Below are 23546 nucleotides of genomic sequence, written 5' to 3'. Positions count from 1 at the left end.
AGGGCAGAAAAGAAAGGGGGGAAGAAAAAGTCAAATTATTGTTAATTCTGCTTTCCGTGAGGCAAAAATCCAAGCAATACTCAGGATTGTAGGATGGCAGGGGAGAGGGGGAAGGAAAATACACTTAGTTTTCATTTCTAGGTATTTTTCACTTCCCTAACTAGCTCCTGCAATATCCCTCTGGTTACACTCACGAGGCAACGTGATTCTCAGAGGGGTGTCCCCCTGGGTGTCCCAGGAAGCCCTGGACATACATACTGTTGGACCAAAACAATGACAAATGTTGGTCCTACCGAATAACTTTCTCAGGAAAAAGGAATGTGGCAGATGGAATAGGTCTAGAATAAAACTCATGTTGACGCTATCCAGGCTTGGAGGGGGGGGGAACAGTCTCCTCTGAATTCAGCCTCTGCCTGGGATGGCCCTTATACTTTACTTTCATACTTACTACAGCTGAGATGCACTATCAGATGAGTTTTTCATTTTTTTTTAACATTTTATTTATTTAAGAAAGGGGGAGAGCATAAGCGGGGATGGGGAGGGGCAGAAGCAGAGAGAGAAGCAGACTCTGTGCTGAACCAGGAACTCCCCCAACAAGGCTCGATCCCAGGACCCTGAGATCATGACCTGAGCCGAAGTCAGATGTTTAACGGACTGAGCCACCCAGGTGTCCTTACATTTTTTTGAGCTAAGTAAGCACCCTTGAACTACTCCGAAATGTCGGCTGCCTCAAGGATTAGGAAGTTTACTGAGAAAGGGATAGGTGTGGTGGGAAGGTGGGGGGACAAGGGAACACTCGTTCAGTGTTTCAGTAGAATCTTGGTACTGCCCTAATGTGTGGTATTTCTGAATAATGGTGCTGCCCTTTATCCCGTATGGTATATATCGAGGCTAGTAAAATGGGTAACACCTTAATGAGCCTATTTCTCTTCTGATAAATATACTCGCGACACTCAGAATGACCTCTTGAGGGGCGGAGCCGGTACCCTAGAATCCATGTTTGGCTCTGAGCTGTGCCTTAGCCAACCAACGGAGTCTTCATTCATTCCGTGGCTGGAAGCCTGGGGAATCTGTCACCCTAATAACTGAAACTCTAATTTCACAAGTCCAGCCTCGACATGAGGGTAGAGCTGTTTCATGTGGCAAGCTTGGTTTTGGAAAGCCTCCTCTGTGAGCACAGGGGGGATTTGTAAGAGCACCTCCCCACGCCCAACCCTGTCACACACTCCGCCATCCACGTTAAGTGGAAGCTAGCTCCCAATGTAAGCACGGAGAGCCAATTATTCTTGATGAGTAGGCGAGAGCACCTCTTCAAGTGCCCAGTACAGCTTCCCAAAATAGATTGGGGAGAGCTAACTTTAGGTAAAGGAATTGTTATGTGTTCATTCAAAGCTTTATTGTTTCATACTTGGTCCAAGAATACTTTGAGAAGTTCATTTTTAAGAATGGACACAGCGGCACTCGGGTCCAAGGAGGCCCACGGATTCTCTTTAACACATCTACAGACATGGTAGAGTGTACATATTTGACATCGAGTAACCTGGTTTCTAGTGTAGATGGTGTTATGTCCACACTTTCCCACTTCGCTAGAGTTCATGGAATTTGGATACATTAAATTAGGTTGAGAAGCAATTTAGATGACTTTTGTAAAATAGGGGAAAGTAGCTATTGCGTGTTCTCTCTCTCTCTCTTTTTTTTTTCATTTTGTTATGTATTAATTTGAGAGCCAAAGGAGCCAGCATCTTCATAATTGGTGTGCCTGCAGGAGGAAACGGTCCACCTCGCTACCTCAGGGGTATCTCGGTGAACTTGAGCCTCGGTTAGGTTCGGAGAGGCATGAACAATGAGATGAGAACTGATCGACGTGGCCATGAACGTAGCTGGTACAGGGTCTGAGCCTTTCCAGCGAAGCAGAACTGGGTGTGGGGTCGAGGGAGGGAAGGACAGGGAGGAAGGGGAGAGTGTACAGGAATAGAATCTATTGGCTAGAACTTGCCGAAATGCCAAGAAATAAATAGGAAGCAGAAGAAGAACGTCTCGCAGGAGGAGGAGATCCAAGCATATGTACTTGGGGAGGGGGTGGGGCGGACAGATAAAGAGACTGAGAGAGAAAGGGAAAAAACAGGGTGTCCAGTGCCAGGAGAGAGGAAAATCCATGCAGGAATATATTAGTGAGGGCAAGGTCAGAGCCCAACAACACAACTGTGCAAAAACTAGAGGCAAGAAGTGGCCATGTGGCCTAGAGGGGCTTGCTCTCTGCCCCCCCTTTCCTGAGGGGGCAATATCACCACAAATTTGCCCACCTCATTCAAAAAGAGACCAAACCCAGGATGGAAAATAGGAGCAAGGACGTTGAATAAGAGTAAGACCATCCCCCCACCTATCTAATAAAGTGCCTTTACGGCCTTAGCTCCAGACAGCTATCGGACAGCTTGGGCCTCAAAATGGATTCCCTCAGGGGTAAGGCAGGTTATGGCGCAAAGGCAAATTCTTTGAGTTTCCAGTTACATTAGAGGCCCAGGAGAATGTCCTTTAACAGGGTCCTGAGAGAAAGACTTTTTTTTTTTTTTTAAAGATTTTATTTATTTATTTGACAGACAGAGATCACAAGTAGGCAGAGAGGCAGGCAGAGAGAGAGGAGGAAGCAGGCTCCCTGCTGAGCAGAGAGCCCCACGTGGGGCTCGATCCCAGGACCCTGGGATCATGACCCAAGCTGAAGGCAGAAGCTTTAACCCACTGAGCCACCCAGGCGCCCCGAGAGAAATGCTTTTGTCAAAGCCTAGGGACATTTTAGATACCGTCATAGGCATTTGGTGGGAGAGTATTTATCAAGAACTGTGACTGATTCAACCCTTTCTATACACACCCATGCCCACAAAGTACAAGTTAGGCTTCATGGCTAACAGGTACTCAGTGAGTTTTTGTTGAGTCAAAATAAACCACCTTCCCCAAAGGAAATGCTGCAAAAGCAAATACGCTTGAGTGGTGCCCAGTCCTATTAGAGTTCTGGTTCAATTCCATGTTCCAGCAGACTTTACAGGTGACTAAGACAGCAATGATTCTAGAAACCAAGTGAGTCATACTCTTTCCTTGTCCTCGATGGGCCTACAATTCACCGAGTGGTTTTAACACCATCTTTGGAAACATTCAGGGAGGGCTCATGTAGTCAAACCTCAGTAGAGTCCTACTCCCTTCACAGATAAGCTAAGCCTTTGGGACATAGATGGATTCCATGGCTGGGCTGCCATGACCATACCGGAAGCTCTCAGCCCTCTTTAACACAACAGTCTCCTTTAAGACTACTTCCAGCTAGAGCCCACAATTATTGTCTGGCTACCATTTCCCGACTCTCGAGCTACTGGTTCCAACTCCAGGTTACAAGGAATAGGAAATGGCAAAGAAAAGAGTGACTTTCAAAGCCTTGGTCTAGGTGGGACGATACTGAGTGTGAGTTCATAAGTTTGAGAGAAAGATAGACTGTGTAAGATCATATATGGGGGGGAAAGAGAGGGAGATAAAGAGTAAGACTTTCTTCACTAATCATTCAGGCAACATCCTGGGTATTAAATTTCAGCTTATACTCAAGAGCAGGGGCCACTCCCAAGCTATGGAATAACTATGAAGCCAGATCCCTTCTAACAATATGCACACTATACTAATAGTTTCCATCTTCAGAACTCCAGAATGAAAGCGATGAAGTTGATATTTTAAAAGTGTTTACTCTTCATATCCATTAAAACATTCAGAACAACTTCCACCTCGCCCTTGGCAGCTCATCTACCAGGAGACTCATCCGCTTTTGTCTGGCTTGGTGTCAATTCTCCATCGACTCTGAACAAACTGCCCCTGAGTCACAGATGTCTCGTGTCAAACACCTGTTAATGTTGGCAAGCATCAAAGGGGTCGTGTCAAAGCGAGCTAAAGAAAATGACAAAAGGATGGTAATAATTTTGGATGCGAACATACCCATAAAGATCTTTGAACCGTAAAAGAAGTCCAAGTTTGTCTAACAATGGCTTGATTAGAAGGATACATATAAATGAAACCAGAATTGCTACATAGAAGCGCTTTGATCGTAATCTCTGTACTTTGTAGAACCATTTCCTGAGCCTTATCTTGGAAGAAAAAGCAGGATGGTAAGGTATGCAAAAACAGATCCAACCTAAATTTCTGTTATCCACAGTGCTGTCTGTGCAAAGTTTGGACTTATTACTTCAATATAGATTTTAAAGAAAAAATGTACTATATGTTGGGCGGTAGCTGTAGGATGCTGAGATATATGAAAATAATTGTCCTGCTGTTGCTCAACAGAGCAAAGGATTTGGGGGGAAAAAAAAGAATCGGTGTAAAGTATCTTTGTCAACAATTATCAGTCAAGGATGCTAGCAGGTCATTTTTTTTTTTAAGATTTTATTTATTTATTTGACAGACAAAGACACAGCAAGAGAGGGAACACAAGCAGGGGGAGTGGGAGAGGGAGAAGCAGGCTTCCCGATGAGCAGGGAGCCCAATGTGGGGCTCGATCCCAGGACCCTGGGATCATGACCTGAGCCGAAAGCAGACGCTTAATGACTGAACCACCCAGGCACCCCCATCCTTTTCTTCCTTAAGATTTATTTATTTATTTTATCTCTAAGATCAAGCACTTAAGCTGGGGGGGGGGTGGTGGAGAAGAAGGGCAGAGGGAGAGGGAAAGAGAATTTTAAGTAGGCTTCACGCTCAGCACAGAGCCCCACACAGGGCCTGATCTCCCTGAGATCAGGACCTGAGCCAAAATCAAGAGTCGGATGCTTAAGTGACTGAGCCACCCAGATGCCCCTGTTTTCTTCATTCTTAATTCCATTACCTTGGGCAGAGCAAGGGGGGAAAGTGACAGCGCTGAAGAGTGTGTGGTGGCAGGGAGAGTACACTTAGAGACCAAATGGCAAGAAGCCAAAGGTGTCCATGTGCCCCGCCCACCAGAGGAAGAACAAGGACCAAATCGAGAAGCATCACCCAGAGGTACCACACGTCTCCACACAGTGGAGACACGGTCTACACACTTGCACTACAATACAATTTACAATAAAATCTTCTTTCATTTTAGCTAATAATTGCTCAGGATAAGTAGATGAAAGACATTAAAATCCTAAAAACCCACTTAGTTGAAGATTAAAAAGAATACTCTACATCTTCAGATGTTCTTTGTCGAAGTAGAGTTAATGCTACCTATTCTGAGGAAAAATGCAAATTTACATCCACAAATGACTTTTACAAACTGAACACGGCATTTGATGGAGTGATTTAAAGCAACCTTCCAGAAATATCTTTAGTGAAAGCAATTAACAAGCACTTGTGGTGGGCTCTGCCTTTGGTCTGGCATCACAAGGGTTGGCCCAGGGTATGGAACACAGACAGAAACGACTGACTTACCTCCTAACTGGAATTTTACCATTTGTGTTGGTCATAAACGCCAATTTCATCCAGCTGGAAAACAACCATGACAACACTGTTTCAATGTCTCTTAGGTGGAACACTTCAATCCAGCTAAGAACTTTTAAAAAAAAGTTCATTCAAACAAAGAACATTTATTCTGAAAACTGGAGACAGTATAATACACTGTGAGATCAATTTATGGTTGTCAGGTTTGGCAAATACAGGAACCTCAGTTAAATCTGAATTTCAGAAAACAACCATTTTATTTATTTATTTTTTTACAAGTATGTGCCAAATACTGCCCAGGATATGCTTATACTCAAAAATTATTTATCAGAAATTTAAATGTAACTCGGAGTCCGTATTCTTCCCAGCAACCCTAGATGATTTAAAAATTGGAGTGCTTGCACTGAGCAAAACAAATTGTAGGTACTTCTTTGCAACTGGTACTCTTAAAGCACCTGCCAAAGAGACCAAAAGTAAGGGTGAAGGTAGCCAGAGGGCTGCCCTCTGTTCCTCCTGCTGGACAGTCCAAGGATTTACACCCTTGGTGCTGGGCCTGCTTGCGAGTGCAGGCTATTCCTATAATTTCTTAGTATAGTTCCCTTCTGTACCTACAGCTGCCAGCCCATGGCCTCTTGATGGCAGGGAGCCTGCTTCCTCCATAAATTCCTGATTTTTAAACAGGCTGACTTGGGCTTTGGCTGGGCTTTCTACTTGAGTAACTTTCACTTCACTCTAATGGAATAACTTGGGAAGGGTTAAAAATCTACCACGGTGATCTCTCTCTGGATTTTGGATTCTGTGAGCTGGGGTAAAGCCTGCACGTTTAGATCCCTGACCGAGTGCTGAACAGTCCTTGGGGCCAGTGCTCCTTTCCGACACCGGAAAAGGGAGCTCTTGTAAGTGCTTCTCTTGGCCGCACTCCCCAATTCTCAGTCTCACACAACAGAGGCTCCGACTACAATGGTGCCCAACTATGGCCTGGGGCATGGAGAACTCTTTGCCAGCACTCAGTCTGGGGCCCAGGACCCAGAAGACACTGGAGTTCAGCATCTTCCTGCCAGCAACCGTTCCTTTCTTATCAGTTTGGGCCATGGGTTGATCACACATGCCCTGCCAAGTGGCATGAAGAGTCCAGGTGTGTGTTGGGAACTTTTTCTCCATGTTGGGAGCCCAGAGGGGAAGACAAGGATGATGTTGCCTGGCCACATACTAAGCCTTCATGTCCTAATCCGATCTTTTGCTTTTTAACATCCCAAAACAAAGAGTGATGTAAATAAAACTCACTGTTTCTTGAGGCAGGTCATTGGACTGACATTGTTGGCCCTGAAGTTGTGTATGATCGATCTTAGTCCTTCTACCCATTGCTGAAAGAGAAAGAAAAAGCATTCCTGGTGAGCAAAATCCACAGGAACTGAAAATGGTGGTTTTTATTAGACAGCCTGTATCCACTCAGTATAAGAATAATGTAAATTCTTCTTTTATCTCCTCCCTGCCACAGAGCAATCTTCATTTTGCATGCCATCCTTTATTCTTTAACAAACAGCTTTCATTCTTTCCATGAAGATAAATGTAACATCTAGAGCATCATTAAACACTGGGTTGTCACAAAGGAACGCTGCCCACTGATTGACTTGTTAAACCTTCTATTTCCAGCCTGTTTAAATAGAAATCCTTTCTCAGCCACTGGCAATCTTCATTATTTCCAAGCAACGTTATACAACACATGATGACATATTTAGCTATTCCCATTTTTAGAGGATGAATGCATTTGGGGTTCATCAATTTTATCGTGTGATTCTATTTCAATCTAAGAATTTGGTACATAGCTTACCTGTCTGTGTTTTCCAGCAGAGCCTTAAAAAGGAAAGCATGCACGGATTGCCGGGGAATCCAGCGCAAACAGCAAAGGGCTTACATAATTTCTCTATAAGGGCTTGGACCTCAGTTTTAGTTCATAACATCACTCCATGGATTTACAAGGAAACGTGAAGGAAGACTGTACATGGCAGTAAAGGAATTTGGGTCTCGTAAGGACATTCTACTAGAAAAGGTTGGCCCATGAATTAAGGCCAACTCTGCCCCTGAGTCCAATAACTGATGCCAATGAATGCCACACCAAGTTGCTAAAATAAAGAATCACACTCTTGGAAACATGTTTTGCAGCAAATTGATACTGGGGGGTGGAAACAGAGCTGAGGCCTCCACAAAAGCCAGTATCTTACCTTCTTTGGTTTATAGTCTGACTGCTGTAGCTCTGTGCTGAGGAAGGGAACATATGTGGGAATAGAGAGTAGTAAAGACGTACAGCCTACCTGCACTGTCCACTGGGCACATGTGACTGTTTAAATTGAAACTGAATAAAGGTACAGTTCAGTGTCTCCATTTCACTCATCACATATCAAGAGCTTGAAAGCCGACATGGGGCCAGAGGCTTAACCTGCTGAGCCACCCAGGTGCCCCAATATTACCAGGTTTTTTAACATGGACTAATGATTTAGTCCTTGCAAGGGCCAGAGGTAAAGACTGAGTTCTGTAACATGTGTGTGGTTTTAATTCACTGTGATAAAATGCAAGTGACATTAAATTGATCGTCAGAACCATTTTTCAGTGAACAGTTCCATGGCATTAAATAATATTCACAATGTTGTGCAGCCTTCGCCACCATCCATCTCCAGAACTCTTTTCTTCTTGCAAAACTGAAACTCTGTCCCCATTACACAGCTCCCTATTTTCCTCTCCCTCCCTAACCCTGGCAACCACCATTCTATTTTCTGTCTCTATGAATCTGCCCTTCCTAGGTTTTTCATAAAAACGAATCATACAGTTATTTGCTCTTTGACCAAGTGGACTGGTATAATGTCCTTAAGGCTTAGTCAGTTCACAGCATGTGTCAGAATTTCCTTCTTTGTAAAGGCTGAGTAATATTTTGTTGGCTGTGTAGACCATGTTTGGCTTCTTCATTCATCTATTGATGGACACCTGGGCTGCTACTGTGATTAATGGTGGCTATTGGAATAGATGCTTCTGTGAACACAGGTGTACCAGTATCTCTTCAAGTGCCTGCCTTCAATTCTTTTGGGTATATACTCTGAGGCAGAATTACTGGATCCTTTTTTGAGGAACCACCATGCTGATTCCCATGGCAGTCGTGTCATTTTCCATTCCCGCCAACAGTGCATGTGGGTTCCAATTTCTTCACGTCCTTATTGACACTTCCTTTGTTTTGTTTTTCCTGTTTTTTTCATTTTGAGAATAGTCATTCTAATGGGTAGGAGTCTAATGGAGAGTTTTGGCTTTCCTCTTTATGCTCTAGTCATACCTAACAGTTTTCTGAAGGAGGACTTAGGAGCCAAAGGAGGTCAGTTTCCTTCCACAACTAGAAAAGGCCATTTCCTGAGGACCATAAATAGCACTGAAAGCCTCATGATGGTGACACCAGGATTCTGAGGGAGGAGGAAGAAAGGCGATAGTAGAATTAAAGAAATGCCTTATTATTTTCATCATCAGGCTTTACTTCCTCTGTCAGGCTAAATATGGGACTATAACTCCCTGGGGACCATCAAATATCCTGCTGTTGGCCTAACAAACCACAGGCTCACACAGTTTCCCAAGAGGAGACAGAAAAACGTAAATAATTAGGTTGGCATTCACTGGGCAGCATTTTCTCAACCTGAAGGCTTGTTACAGGTCCCAAAACACAAAACAGAGTCCATGGTTTCCTAGGGCAAAGAACTAGGCAATTTCTGAGACTGTTCACTGGCTTTTTCTGAGCATCCTGATTTAGTTGTTCCTAAAAATAAATTACAGAGATACCAGACTTTGAGGAGGTTGAAACAACTCATCCATCTTTTGAAAATGTAATGCTGGTAAAGAAATCTTGTTTATTGTGACAGAAAGGTCTCCGGGAGTGACCTTTGAGGTCACCAGTCCAGGGACAGTACTCATGCTTCAGTTAGTAGGAAATGCCACTGGAATCCTCCTAGGCCCTAAAGGGCACCGGTTGGGGGGGGGGGTGTTGCTTCTTCTCTTTGTGATGATGAGAGTGAGGGTCAAGGGCCTTGCCCAAGATCACAGAGCAGCTGGCACGGGGCTGAGAGGCAGTAAGAAGTCTGTTGTCTGCCCGTCCTTAGGGCTTGTTCACACATCTCCCTCCATGACATGGAAAAGTCCCATCAGGCCTTTCCTTTTCTCTACCGTTGCCCACGTAACGGACATCTAGCATATTAAAGTCAAGAGACCTTAGGAAATAACGTTCAGTGTTTTGTTTTGCTGTTTCTAACAAAGTAGATGAAATGCCAGCAGGTGTCAGTAGAGCCCTAGAGTTTAGCTGAAAAGTTGTACCCGGGGTGAACTGGATACATATAAACTTTGTTGAATGTTTCTAGATGAACAGAAGAAAAAATAAAACAAAAAACTATGACTTAGATATGTTTCCCTGAATTGCTGAAAATAAGCACATACATTGACAGTCTACGTAATGCCCCAAAAGGTACAACTTCAAGCCCGGGACTGCATGTTTCTAGAAGGATCATTCCCTGACCATGTTGCGCACACTCACTGGCTCAATGGCGACACGCTAAAGGATTCCTACTACGCTGGTGCTCCCCTCTGGCCCGGCCATGCTGAGTGGGCCCATGCAGCCTGGAGGCAGGAAAACCAGCCTAAAGCATCCACTGGATTCAGATGTCCAAATCAGCAGTTTCTCCCCGTCCCCACCAGGTTGCTCTTTTCATGTCTTTGATCTTTTCCAATTCTAACTTAAAGCTTATTTCAGGCCATCTTAGGAGAAGGGCAAGAAAGGTCCTTCCAGGGACTCTTGTGGGCTTAGATGGATGGCTTAGGAGAAAAGGAGGGAGGGAGAAAAGCTGCCTCTAATTTCCTCCTAGGGACTTAAAACCTCCCGTCTGGGACTCCTTGTTCTCGCCATACAGGCCTGTATCCATTTTCCAGGCAAAGGGCATGGCCTCGCCCTTAGCGGTCTCCTTTGCACCCCCTCCCTGGGGGGAGGGTACTGGACTGTCAAGGACAAAACAATCCTGTTCTCACCGAAAAAAGCAGCTGAAGGGCACAGACATAAAGAAATGAAATCAAAAAATTATGAATTTACACAGGGAGTATACCTCCCTTTTTCCCTTTAAAAATATTCAGGGGGGTTTTTGTTTGTTTGCTTTTTTAAAGGTTAGGGAACCAGTATTCAAATGTCCTTTGCAAAAGAATGTAAAGAAAGAAAGTATACAGCAAAAAGTAAACATCACCTCAGATTCCATTACTGACATCAAGAGCGAGCCACTGACAACATTTTGGTATTTGAACTCTAAGCCTTTTTTTATGTACATATAGCTTTGTCATCCTAAAATAACTAGTCCCATTACTTGTTAGTTCGTACCATGTCAGGTAGAGTTGATGTTCTTTTAACTCCACCTTAGCTCTAGGTTTTGTTCCAGAAGCGTCCTTTTCAGTCTTTAGTCAAAACAGCATGTTGTCAAAGCAAAAAAATAACACAGACCCTGTGACACTCTCCAAGTGTGCTATGTGATTTTTTCTCCAAAGGGAACACTCAGTGGCATCCCCCTTCATCTTTTGGTGGGTGATTCTTTGCTCTCAACGAGGAGGCTACGGGTGGAAGTGGTGGAGGCAACTTAACTAAGTCTGCTCCAAGTTAACTACAGACTCGTTACGCAGGGTGTAGTCCAGGACAATAGCATCTCTTGGGAATTGTTAAAAGGCAAATCAGCAGGCCCTATCTATGAAACCTGTCTCTAGGGCTGGGGAAGAGAAACCGGTGTTGAAGTGAGCTTTCCAAATGGCTCTTTTGTAAATCTGCATATAAAGGCACTGTTCTGAACCCAAGCCACTCAGACAAAAGGTTGGCTCCTAGACCAATACCATCAACATGTCCAGGTTGCTCGTTAGAACCACAAAATCTTAGGTCTCATACCACCGAGACCCACTGGATCAGAATCCTCCTTTAATAAGATCCCGGGGGCACTCGTGTGCACACCCCAGCTTGAGAAGCACAGATCTAGAAGAGGGGCCCCTCCCCACCTGGAGTATCTACTTCTGTTGCCCACCTAGGAAGATCTGGGTTTTGTTTCCTATGGGAGACGATGATTTCCTACAGGGCCATTGGCTGGGATATCCGGTCTTCTAGTAAGGGCTCTGGAAAGAGCTCCTCTCCAGTTCCCGACTTACTTTGTTTTTGTCTTATCCCTCCCTACCTGGGCTGAACAAATCTGCATTCACTAGCATGTAACCTACTTGGGTTCACCAGCTTGCATGTGCAAACAGGAGGTAGCAAGACGTTGCAGGGAGTGACTTTCACCTTCCTGATGTCCGTGCTGTGAAAAGAATCAATGGACAGGGCCATTTGAGATGTTTAAGGTATGGGACCTTCTTGTTACCTATAACTTATAAACCCTGACCCGTGGAGAGCTTTTGTTTTTGTTTTTTTTTTTTTTGTTTAAGTACATGGGGATCAGAAAAAGTCAAGGCAGATCTCAGCTGGCTATTCTCAAGGTGTTCAATTGCTCTAGACAGTTACTTACTTGTTATTTGCTCAAACAACATGAGCCAGGAATTTATAGAACTTGAAATACAGCCTTGATTCCACTGTACTGTGAGTTCTGGTAATAAGACTCGTTTTACCAATGGGGTTCAGGGCAGGCCGCCCCAGAATGTGCCACGTTGGCATTGCATTATTTTGAGCTGACGACGATCATGGCCAGATAAACTCAAGAAGAGCTTTTTACCTCTCTCTTAACTGCCTAAAAGAATGTAGATAGAGGCCTGTGCCAGGAAGAGAGCTATTACCAAAGAGAACTATTTCCTTTTTTTTCTTCTTCTTCTTTTTAAAACACAAGAAAGTCTTCACCACAGGGCATGACAAACATTTGTTTCCAAACATGTGCCTTTCCCATCTTCCTGTGAATTGTCTTCCTCACCTCTGAAGCCCCAGAGCCTTACCCCCTTTCTCCTTAGCTCAGGATGGCAAGTACACCTCAATTACCTGATTATCAGAGAGCCTTTCGAATCTTGGGGGGCTCCTATACACACGTAATTAGATTTCTTTTTCTCCTGTTCAGCTCTCTCTTATTAGAGGTGGATGTCTTAGCCAGGAACCCAGAAAGGTAGAGGGAAATTTATTTTTCCTCCCTTAAAACCATGCACTAGAGACAAACTATGAAGCTTTCCAAGATTTCCACAGGGTCTAATGTTGCAGCAAGATAAGGCTCTTTATAATGTGCTAGGATGTAAAACTGCAACATTTCACAAAATTCCAGAGGAAGAATCAGAGTGGAGTAACTATCTTTATATTCAACCAGAAACTTGGTTTTAGGAAGGCATTTGAGCTTTAAAGAGTGTTATTAGACTGAAAAGACACTGTAGGTAGAACTCTACATGTTTCCTCTAATGGGTCGATACATGTAAGGGGAAGGAAATGATTTCAGTTGTCAGGGTCAGGTATCAGTTGCCATTAAATTGTCAATACTGACCATTTCAAAGACAGGCCAAGCAAAAGCCATTTCCGGCTGGTACACGGTTATAGCAATACTGTGTGGCTATTACTCAGAGACCAGATTAGTAGTTGCCAGAACTTGTTGTACCTTAGAAGCCTCTGGGGAGCTTATAAGACATTTCAGAAGCCTGGATGCCTCTCCTAGAGATTCTCATTAACAATCTGAGCCCAGTTGGACCATCAAGCTACCTTTTAGAGTCTGTAGGTAATTCTAATGCGAACCTACAATGGAGGACCACTGAACCAGACCACGTGCGCTACATCTGGTGTAGGCCAGTATTTTTCAGACTTTACCTGGCATATGGATCACTTGGGAACTTTTCTCAAGCACAGATTTGGATTTAATAGGTCTACTACAGTGTCTGTACTGAAGAGTCTGCATTTCTTACAATCTTCCAAGACAGGCCATGGGGGCTGGCATGACCTTCTGTGCCCTGTTCACACAAGAGTAGCAGTGTTTGGACATCATTTCTAGAAAAAAATCACTTATCTTGTACATGGTTAAGAAGTCCACCGATGAGAAAGCAGTCCTACTCTCCATTATGCCAGCTTTTCTCAAGTGGCCCTCCGATCAGCAGCCTGAGCATCTCAGAGGAGTATTATTAGAAATGACAACTCTCAGGCCCCACATAAAATCTAAAGACTTGGCCACGCTGGGGATGGGGCCCAGTTACCTGCATTTTACTAGGCCCTGCAGGTGCCTCTAATGCCACAATCAGGTGATGCTAGTGTCAGAGCACCTGGTACTGATCACAGATAAAGATAACTGAAGAGCGTGTGGAGGTGTCCACAGGAGGACCGACTTGTCTGGTTTTGCTTTTTGAACAATTTTATTGAGGTACAATTTATATATGATGAATGGCCTAGGAGTTATTGATTCAAAGTTCTCAAATGCTAACTAAGCATGCTTAGGGTAAGAGTACTGCCAAGGGAGACACTTTGAATTTTAAATCTTCACTCCCTTGTTTTGGATGAAATGCACACAAAAAATCACAGTATATGCTCAAGTATTTTAAAGAAAGTTACAAGCACCACGAAAGCAGAACCGGTGTCGAGAAGGAGGTTGGCTCAAGGGCTATTCCCCAGCCCCAGCATATCCAGTTGCCGGTGATGTTGTAGGATCTCACCAGGCAGCAGGAGATGGCCCCGGGGAAGGCCCTTAGAAGGAACAGCTCCCCTGGGACTGTGAGAGTGGGAAGCGTAGCATCTGGACAGGTCAGATCTGGAAGTCTGGGCTTTGCTGAGAACATTTACTGAATAACTTCGACAGGGGTGCCTGGGTGGCTCGGTCGTTTAAGCGTCTGCCTTCAGGTCAGGTTATAATCCCAGGGTCCTGGGATGGAGTCCCGTGTGGAGCCCCCTGCTCAGCAGAGAGCCTGCTTCTTTCTCTCCCTGCCTCTCCCTCTCCCTCTGCCTGCCACTCCCCCTGCTTGTGTTTTCTGTATCAAATAAATAAATAGAATCTTAAAAAATGAATGAATGAGTGAATGAATGGTACAGAAACAAGACAGATGTCTGTTTCCCAGAACTAGGGTACTTGTGCCCCTACTGGTCCAGCGATCAGGCCTTAGCACCAGAGCTGGAACCAATACAGCAACAGGACTAAGTAGGGGCCGAGGGTCTGTGTTCTTAAAGTCTTGGTCCCTATGGCCTTCACCCCAGTGCTGAGGCAGAGCCTGGTCCAGGGATGACCAAACCCCAGAGGCAGACACAGGAGAGCAGAGAGATTGGTGACTGATGCAGGACTTGACCACCACCCCCCGCCACCGTGAGTGCCAAAATCACATTTTACTCTTTAAATGTGCTCATCTAAGATGCTGAATCCATTCTAAAATGAGATGAGAGCAGATCTACCAATGTCTGGATATCACAGACCGACTTCTACATCACATTAAGAAAAAAAAAATACAACCATTTTCTCTTTCATGTCAACAACTTCCTCCGGGTTCTCCTGAGGAGAGAAAAACACAGGTAGAACATACGGAGTGTCAGTCATCAGGACAGATCTGTGACAGTGCTGGAAACTCCCTCCTGGCCGGGGACAGCAGGCAAACAGGCAGACAATGACAGCGCTGACTGCAAGAACAAATCGGGCAAAGAAACCTGAAAGTCACCCCAGTTGCTATCCAGAGAGAGAGAGAGAGAGAGAAGAGGGGAAGATAACGGAGAGGCTGAAGAATCTCACACACAATGCAGAAGCTCAACTTGTGATCCCAGATACAATCCAGCTGATACGCACCAGATGGGAGGGGAAATGAAGGAGCCAATAACGACCAGTGACGACCGACCAAAGCTAGTGCTCAAACAGTCCTGGGGATCTTGCCGAGAAAAACCCAAGGTCAGTCGAGCGACAACTCCATGGTAATCACAAAGGCCCTTGGGAAGTCAGTAATAATTCTGATAAAATTTTCAAATCTCAGAACCAAGACAGGAGCGAGGAAAAAGGGAAGAGCAACCTGAGGCCCTTTTTTCTTGACACGGCCTGAGTGTCTTCCAGAAAATACAAGTTTTTCATCTGCTGTTCTCTGTCCTCAGAGGAAAGCTGATCAAGGTGAAAGGAGGAAGGTACTGAGTGCCATCTGATTCTCCAGTCACCTGCAGAGCATGGGGAAGGAGTATTTGGGCAGGAACCAAGCTACCATAGATGGGTTTTGTGTGGCTGTGTGCAGAAGACAAATGTGGATGGGCCTGGATAATATCTGTGCTTTCCTAGTCAAGATTAGTTTAGTCACTCACAGATAGTCAAAACAGTCTGTCAGCCTGGCTGGTTATCTTGACAACACTGGGAATAGTTAGGTCAAAAAGAACCTCTAAATAGTCATAAGAAATGAGAGGACACTGTGCCGTTCTAGGTTATCGTTCAGAAGCTCAAGTGTCGAACTCCGCTACCAAATGGGTTTCTGTTCATTACCATTCCAAGAGACAACTTTTCCATCACTTAAGCCTGCTTTTACGGGTACCCTGTAAACATGCCCTAGTGCATCTATAGAACCTTGTCTCAAATAATCACATCTTACGCCAGGTATCTACTCCAATAAATATGCTGTTGAAGGAATCATGATAAGCCACCCAGAATATGACACTTTGGTATAAAATTATTCTGAGCTGACGGTATCCGAATTCCTGAAATCCCTTATCTGACTACAAGCAGGGCCTTCCCCGAAAGAACCCCACTGTCAAAAATCCCCAACCAGGAGCAGCTCTAACCTTCCCTTCTGGAAGACGCAATGGTGACACCACACTCAGACAGAAATTGTCACAAAATTTTCATGTCTATTTTCCTAAGGGCCCATTGATCTTTCCTAAAAATCATTTGCTTTCCTGAAAGTTGCCTTTTGCTTCCTTTCTTTCCCTTCCTCAGAGGATGTACAAACCCCCAAATATCCCCACTCCTTTGGGTATTTACTTTCTCCTGTGAGGCTCCATGCACACAAAATGAAAAATGAATAAATTTGTGTGCCATTTCTGTTAATTTGTCTCTTGTCAGTTTATTTCGTAAACACACCTACCTAAAGAAACACAAAGAAAATCCAACTACAGCTATACACTCAGAATACATGAACACCTTGGGGCGCCTGAGTGGCTCAGGGGGTTAAAGCCTCTGCCTTCGGCTCAGGTCATGATCTCAGGGTCCTGGGATCGAGCTCCGCATCGGGCACTCTGCTCGGCAGGGAGCCTGCCTCTCTGCCTACTTGTGATCTCTGTCAAATAAATAAATAAAATCTTAAAAAAAAAATACATGAACGCTTTACATTCACTTGTGCCTACAGACTTTAAGTAATATGCGATGTTCTTTCCTAACTCAGGTTAACAGAGCACCTCCGTTCCTACAAACTCCAGAACGCATTCAAAACCCCAGTGAGATACTGGCTTTATCTTAAGTGACGTTCTTTGGTAATTGCATGGAGAATTCTAAAATAACCGAAGAATTTCAAAATTTTAAGAAAACCAGGAGTACCCTCCTATGCCAGGTAGAAGCCAGTTTTGTGAAAGTGCCTTTGGGGGTTCAATTGCCAAATCAGCAAAGTCCTGGTAGTAAGAGAAGCGTAAACAGCTGGTGAATTAAAAGGTATTCATGGGGGGCTCAGTCTGTTAAGCATCTGCCTTCAGCTCAGTTCATGATCCCAAGGTCCTGGGATCGAGCCCCATGCCAGGCTTCCTGCTCAGCAGGGAGTCTGCTTCTCCCTCTGCCTCTGCCCCTCCCCTCCTCAGCTCCTGCTCTCTCTCTCAAATAAAATAAATAAAATCTTAAAAAAAAAAAGGTATTCATGAAGTTGTTTCTCTGGCTGATACCTGTACTTATAACCCCTGAAGTCATACTCCTACTACATGAACTGGCAGATGATGTTGGGAAAGTAAGGCAGGCCAAAATGAACGCTATCTCACCATGCGGAAGCTCAGTGACAAATATAATCAAATCAGGGAACCTCTGGTGAACTCTGGCCTAGAGCTCTCAACCTACAGAGCGTGGGCGCATCAAATTGAGAGGTACTCCCATAAGCTAATTAGGATTTTCAATACAAGATACCAAAAAGAATCTAAATCAGTACGTTTTTGTTTCACTACCTTTCTCTGTTTTAGGGACGAGTTCCCTGACCTTCCCAGGCAACAAGACAGGTGTGGGGCTGGAGGTGGTGTGAGGGGGAGGGGAATGTGGCAGCAGGAAAATGGAATCAAAAGCATACGTATGTAAAGATGAATCAATAAGGGGCACCTGGGTGGCTCAGTGGGTTAAGCCTCTGCCTTTGGCTCAGGTCATGATCTCAGGGTCCTGGGATGGAGCCCCACATCTGGCTCTCTGCTCAGCAGGGAGCCTGTTTCCCTTTCCCTCTCTGCCTGCCTCTCTGCCTACTTGTGATCTCTCTCTGTCAAATAAATAAATAAAATCTTTTTTAAAAAAAAGATGAAACAATGAATGTCTAGATGACAACTGCTTTCATACTTCTGGAAAACTATAGGGCCGAGAATGCTTCTATAACACTGCTTGTTGACCGCCCCCCCCCAACAAAGCAGTAGTTCTAAAAGGTTTTCATTTGTGTGCCTTCAATAGGCAAAAACAAACAAACAAACAAACAAGTTTGGTAAATAGTTCAATACCACCCCCGTGTGTAGAGATTCACACCAGAACATTACAGCTTCGTGGAATGCTACGGTAAAGAAATCTAACAAGGCCCTCTCGGGCTTCGTTGACCAGGGAGCCTCCTTGGCTATTATGCAGAACCCCCCAATTTGGGAAGTGCTGCTGTATGATTTCAGCTCCCACAGATAAGGACATTAACTTTTACCTCAAAAGTAGTGTAAAATTTTATAATGTTCAGGAGGAAGTTGTCAGGTGGTGACAGAATACAGAATCTGGAGGGAGCCCAATGCCTGGCTTCAAGCCTCTGCCCCTTATGGGCTGTGTGACCTTGGGCAAGTGACTCAACCTCTCTGGGCCTAGTTCTTCCTCTGTAAAATAATAACAACCATGCCCAACCTAGAGGATTGCTGTGAGAATGAAATGAAGAATATATGGTCAAGCACTTTGAACATTACCTGGTATCCAATATAAACTAAAAAATCCCATGGCTGCTGCTCTTATTAATTATTGGAGATCACCGGTCAGCACTTCTGTAAAGGGCCAGAAAATATGTAGTTTAGGTTTTAAGAAGGCCGCCGGTGATTCTCTGTTGTATGGTTTTTATGCTTCGTTAACGCTTTAAAAATGTCAAAGCCATTCTTAGCTCACTGGCCATACAACCTTGGGCTGAGGGGTGGGTTTGGCTCTGGGCTACACTTTGCCAGCCCCCATTGTGATTATCAAACTCGTTCTAGATCATATTACTCAGGGGGTGAGGTGTCCGACCCATCTCCTCATGTATCCTATTCTTTAAAGAAAACAAACCAGTGTGTGTGAGCTCGTCTTCCACATACACTCTGTTCACGCCATCTCTGCCAGCAGGGAGAACTGGGGCTGCGTGGTAAGTAGAGAAGCAATTTAAAGCTAGTGACAGTTTCCTCTCCCAGGGGCCAAAAGGTGAAATCCCAACTTCCTATTGCTTCTGGAACAATTAGAGGAACTCATTTTGCATTCCCTTGGTGGAGTCATTTGATAACACTCGCAATTAGGGCAAAATGAGCTGCTTGGGGCTAGGCCGAGAGCACAGAGTCTCTTCCTACGAAACCTGTCAAGTTCATGACACACAGCAATGAGAGAGCCGCCCCCCCCTCCCCCACAATGAAAACCAGTCTCCCAAGAAGCCCCTGCATTCTGCCCAGAAGCCCCCAGGGGGCTGGAAGTTTTCTGAGGAAGACCGGGCAACACCAAGAAAATCCATCTCCAAGATGGTGGGGATTTACAATTATACAGAAGCCCAAGAAAAACACTGTAAGTACCAAGAAAACGCATGCGATAAAAATTTTAAGTAAAATACAGTACATGAAACTCCATAAACAGCACAAGCCCAACTGTGTTTAGAAGAAAATTGTGTGAATTAAAAAGGCACACTGGGGTGGCTGGGCTGGGGTTATAGGGTGTTGGGAATGGGGTTTCCTTTGTGGGGAAGATGAGACTTTTTTTCAAATTTTTATCACATGCCCCCATGCACGGCCTTCTGTCTTCCGGTGGACCGCACACTATGGACAGCACCATAACGGGACCAGCAGCAAGTCCTGCCTCTTTTATGAAAATACTTCTCCCCTCTCCCTGTCTGACCACAGAACCTCCTTTCTTAGCAGTGTGAGGACTGGCTTTGGCGAGGGTGATGCAACCCACATTAGGCTAGGGACTTCTACCTATATACAAATGTCCTCCAAAGCAACTAAGCCACATCCTCCTTGGCATCTAGTATATTTTCTCTTGCAAAGAGATTCCTCAACCCTTAGAAGAGAAAGTAACTTCCAGGGTCACTTGGTACAACTTCCTACCTTTTTTTTTTTTTTTTTAAGATTTTATTTATTTACTTGACAGAGATCACAAGCAGGCAGAGAGGCAAGCAGAGAGGGGGAACCAGGCTCCCTGCTGAGCAGAGAGCCCAATGTGGGCCTCGATCCCAGGACCCTGAGATCATGACCTGAGCCGCAGGCAGAGGCCTAACCCACTGAGCCATCCAAGCACCCTAACTTGTTACTTTTATCAATGAGAATAAAAAAGCCCATGTACTGGAAATGATTTATCCAAGCTTAGAATTCATCAAAAAGTAATTCTTGGATGAGTAGCTGGATAAAAGAAGGTAAGAAGGAAAAAAACAAAACAAAACAAAACAAAAAACCGCCGAAAAAACAGGCATCTTCATTTAAAATGTCAACAAAGTAAACACATTAGGTAAATATTAGCATTTATCTTACTCTAAGTGCCTTCATGCGGCATGCTGGCTGATGTCTACAGCTAAGGTTCTAAATGAGCCACACAGAGTCTGTCATTTGGCACACTGGTGTTTAAAAATGAATATATTTGTCAACATTTTAGCATCAGGAGATTTCATGTAAAAATAAATCCAGATGTCCAGTATCTCATGGAAAACACACCACCATCTTCAACCATCCAGCAACCTCAAGGCGTATATTCTTATATCATCAGAAAATTGACTGGAGACAGGTAGATGTTGCCCCCCACCTCCAGAGGGTGTATGGACACTCCAACTCGCTACCGTCGATACCATCCCTTATTTGTCTTCACCTGGTACTTTTCCATTATTCAAATCATCCTCCTGTCTCCTACAGGCACCTGGGGTCGCAACTCACGGTCTAAAGGAACTACTACTTTTGGTATCACACGGAGAAACTACGAAGTTCAGGGCTGACAGTGTGCCACCGAGGAGACACGGAAGAACTGAGTTCTGGGACAGATGGTCTTGAAAAGCAGGACGAGAACCAAGGGAGCCACAGAGATGGAAGGTGGTCGTGGGTGGCCCACGGAGACAAGTTTCACCCACTCCACAGATGAACCAATGATCTCAGCCCTCCCTCCGAAGGCAAACAGAGAGTGGTGGTTTCTAAATTCAACCCAGCAGTAAGACAAATGAACCTTATTATCTTCATTTGAAGATAATGAGCACCCAGGTGGGATGGGGGCATTGAAGCTTACAGCACCCACCTGCTCATCTGCTGATTCACAGCTCTGTCCTGAAGCAGGCCTTTTAACTGGTCCTCCCTGCTTCACCTCACAGGAATTCAAAATGGTTTAAAGTGAAAACAAACAAGAACATGCCAACTTTCAGCTTCAGAAACGTGAAAACACACACACCTCTCATCCCAGAGTGCAGCCTCAAAACCCACCGAAGCGATGGGGGGAAAGAATTCAATCCATCAGTGTATTGGGGCTCGGGTGATAAGAAGCTGAGATTTACAATTTGGCTACTTCAGCATTCAGTGGACATTGGCTCAGGAGAGCCTGGACAGCCCAGGGAGTCAGTGGCGGTTCTTTAACAGAGACGGATCTAAATGCTCCTTACTGAGCAGAGCTTCTCACACGTGAGTGTACCCCACAACCATCTGGAAGTCTCATGAAAACAAGGTTACCAATTCAGTAGGGCTGAGAATCTGCCTCTCTGATTCAGTTCCCAGAGACAGCTGGAGCTGCTCATCTGGGGACCAGGCTTGGAGAACCACAAGCATGGACAATACCATTAAAACTCTATGTCGAGGGACGCCTGGGTGGCTCAGTTGGTTAAGCAGCTGCCTTCGGCTCAGGTCATGATCCCAGTGACCTGGGATCGAGTCCCACATCGGGCTCCGTGCTCCGCAGGGAGCCTGCTTCTCCCTCTGCCACTCTGTCTGCCTGTGCACTCTCTCTCTCTCTCTCTCTCTCTCTGATAAATAAAATCTTTAAAAAAACAAAAACAAAAAACTCTGTGTCGAGGGGGCACCTGGGTGGCTCAATGAGTTAAGTCTCTGCCTTTGGCTCAGGTCATGATCTCAGGGTCCTGGAACTGAGCCCCGCATTGGGCTCTCTGCTCAGCGGGGAGCCTGCTTCCCCCTCCCTCTGCCAGCCTCTCTGCCTACTTGTGATCTCTCTCTGTGTCAAATGAATGAATAAAATCTTTAAAAAAACAAAACAAAACTCTGTGTCGAGAAACATTTTGCCAGGGAGTGCTCTGAAACAAAGCTATTGCTAGGCATGAATTAATTTTAATGGTGCTTTTGGGTGTTCTTAGGGAATTCTGAACAATGGCTAAGCCAGTGGAATCCACGGGTCTACAGATTAACCTGTTTGCTGTGGTCAGTCAATTTGACAAAATAATTGCTTGAGTTCACAGTCATTGTCAATTTCGGACGAAGTTCATTTGTACACTAAACCAACAGGACTCATACGTCACCCTGCTTGAGAATCCCTTGGCAGGTTAGTTTAAAAGAGAGATTATGGGGCTCAGCCCCCAGAATTCCAGATTTCTGGGATTGGGTAAATGTGCATTATATAGGGGCTCTCCAAGCTCTGTGTCTGGCAGGAAAGAGAAAACCTAGGTGAGGTGAGGGGGCTCTGCAGGGTCTTTCCCACGAAACTTCTCAGTTAGCCTTTCACTCAACATAATTCAAGTTCAGCAAAGTGGTTTTGGCCTTCAACCCAATCCACTAAAATAAGATTTTATTACCTCTAATAAACTACCGGACTTTATCTTTTTTGTATATGAAAGAGAACATGTAACATTTTTCTCATTTAATTTCTATAGTACTTTTTCATGGGCTTATTTGAGGACCTGGTTACAAAGCATAATTTATAGAGTTTGCCAAATATTTACAACCTGCACGAAGTATAATGAGCAGTCTGGAAACTGTCTAAATTCAGTCCAAATCTTTGCATTTTGAACCTCATAAAAACAGCTTATTTTTGTAATCAAAGGAAAATTCAACTTAGTATAAAATAACACACTTATTTTTGGGGATTTTAAATGAGGGCTGCATTTCCATCTTATGTACAGTGACTCTGTGATTTCAGTTTGCCGTGCAGCGCCAGCTGTAACTTAATGAAAGACATCTGAACTCCCTTCAACAAGCCAGAGACATAATCCTTCCAAGCTGGTTGCATTCTGAGAGAGAAAAAAATGCAGTAGAGAAACCGAGTTGCTTTTCTAACTAAGGAACGCAGTCACAATGTTCCATGTTATTTGCAAAGAGGTGAGGATAAGCCAGGAAAAAAAAAAAAAAAAGTATTATTACAGATCAGAAAAAGATTGGAAAATATCTTCTTCACGTGACTGCTTTTATTCCCAAGCACGTTAAGCTGCATATCTGAGTCACCTATTACTGAAAGGCACATATGTTCGAGGAAGAAATGCCAAGATCTGTTGGCCAAGCCTTTTAACTGAGGGTTAAGGAGAGGGGAAGAAAGCTAAATTTTCTAACTGAAACGACAGGAAAGATTTAGGCAAGCATAAAAATAATGATCCAAGTTGGAAAGAGGAAAGACACCAGGTGAAAACCTCCAGTCTTGATTCGTAACAACAGTCCCGTTGTCTCCTGCAGTGACTCTAAAAATAACATCATGGAATTCCAGACCTTCAGACTATCAGTGCATCACATTTTCTCAGGCTTGCGGTCTAAAAAGCATTTTCCAAAATTTCCTTAGAGCTAAATGGTACAAAATTGGAGGTTACAGCAAGAGGGACCATATATATACACACACATATATAAA

At 44.4% G+C, this 23546-nt stretch overlaps 1 protein-coding gene across 1 annotated transcript in view; it reads right to left on the bottom strand.

Moving 5' to 3' along the window:
• Nucleotides 1–23546, bottom strand: part of PLCB4 (phospholipase C beta 4) — a 408965-nt gene that overhangs the window by 96263 nt on the left and 289156 nt on the right. The window contains exons 8-9 of the mRNA XM_080813478.1: nucleotides 6706–6785; nucleotides 5413–5466 (exon numbers count right to left, since the gene is read on the bottom strand). Of these exons, the coding sequence (XP_080669604.1) occupies nucleotides 5413–5466; nucleotides 6706–6785 (134 nt within the window). The remainder of the gene's footprint in view (nucleotides 1–5412; nucleotides 5467–6705; nucleotides 6786–23546) is intronic.

Source organism: Martes martes (assembly GCF_963455335.1).
Source record: "Martes martes genome assembly, chromosome: 9".
NCBI classification, from domain to species: Eukaryota; Metazoa; Chordata; class Mammalia; order Carnivora; family Mustelidae; genus Martes; species Martes martes.
The sequence above is the reverse complement of the archived record's forward strand: the minus strand, read 5'-3'. Positions and strand labels throughout refer to the sequence as shown.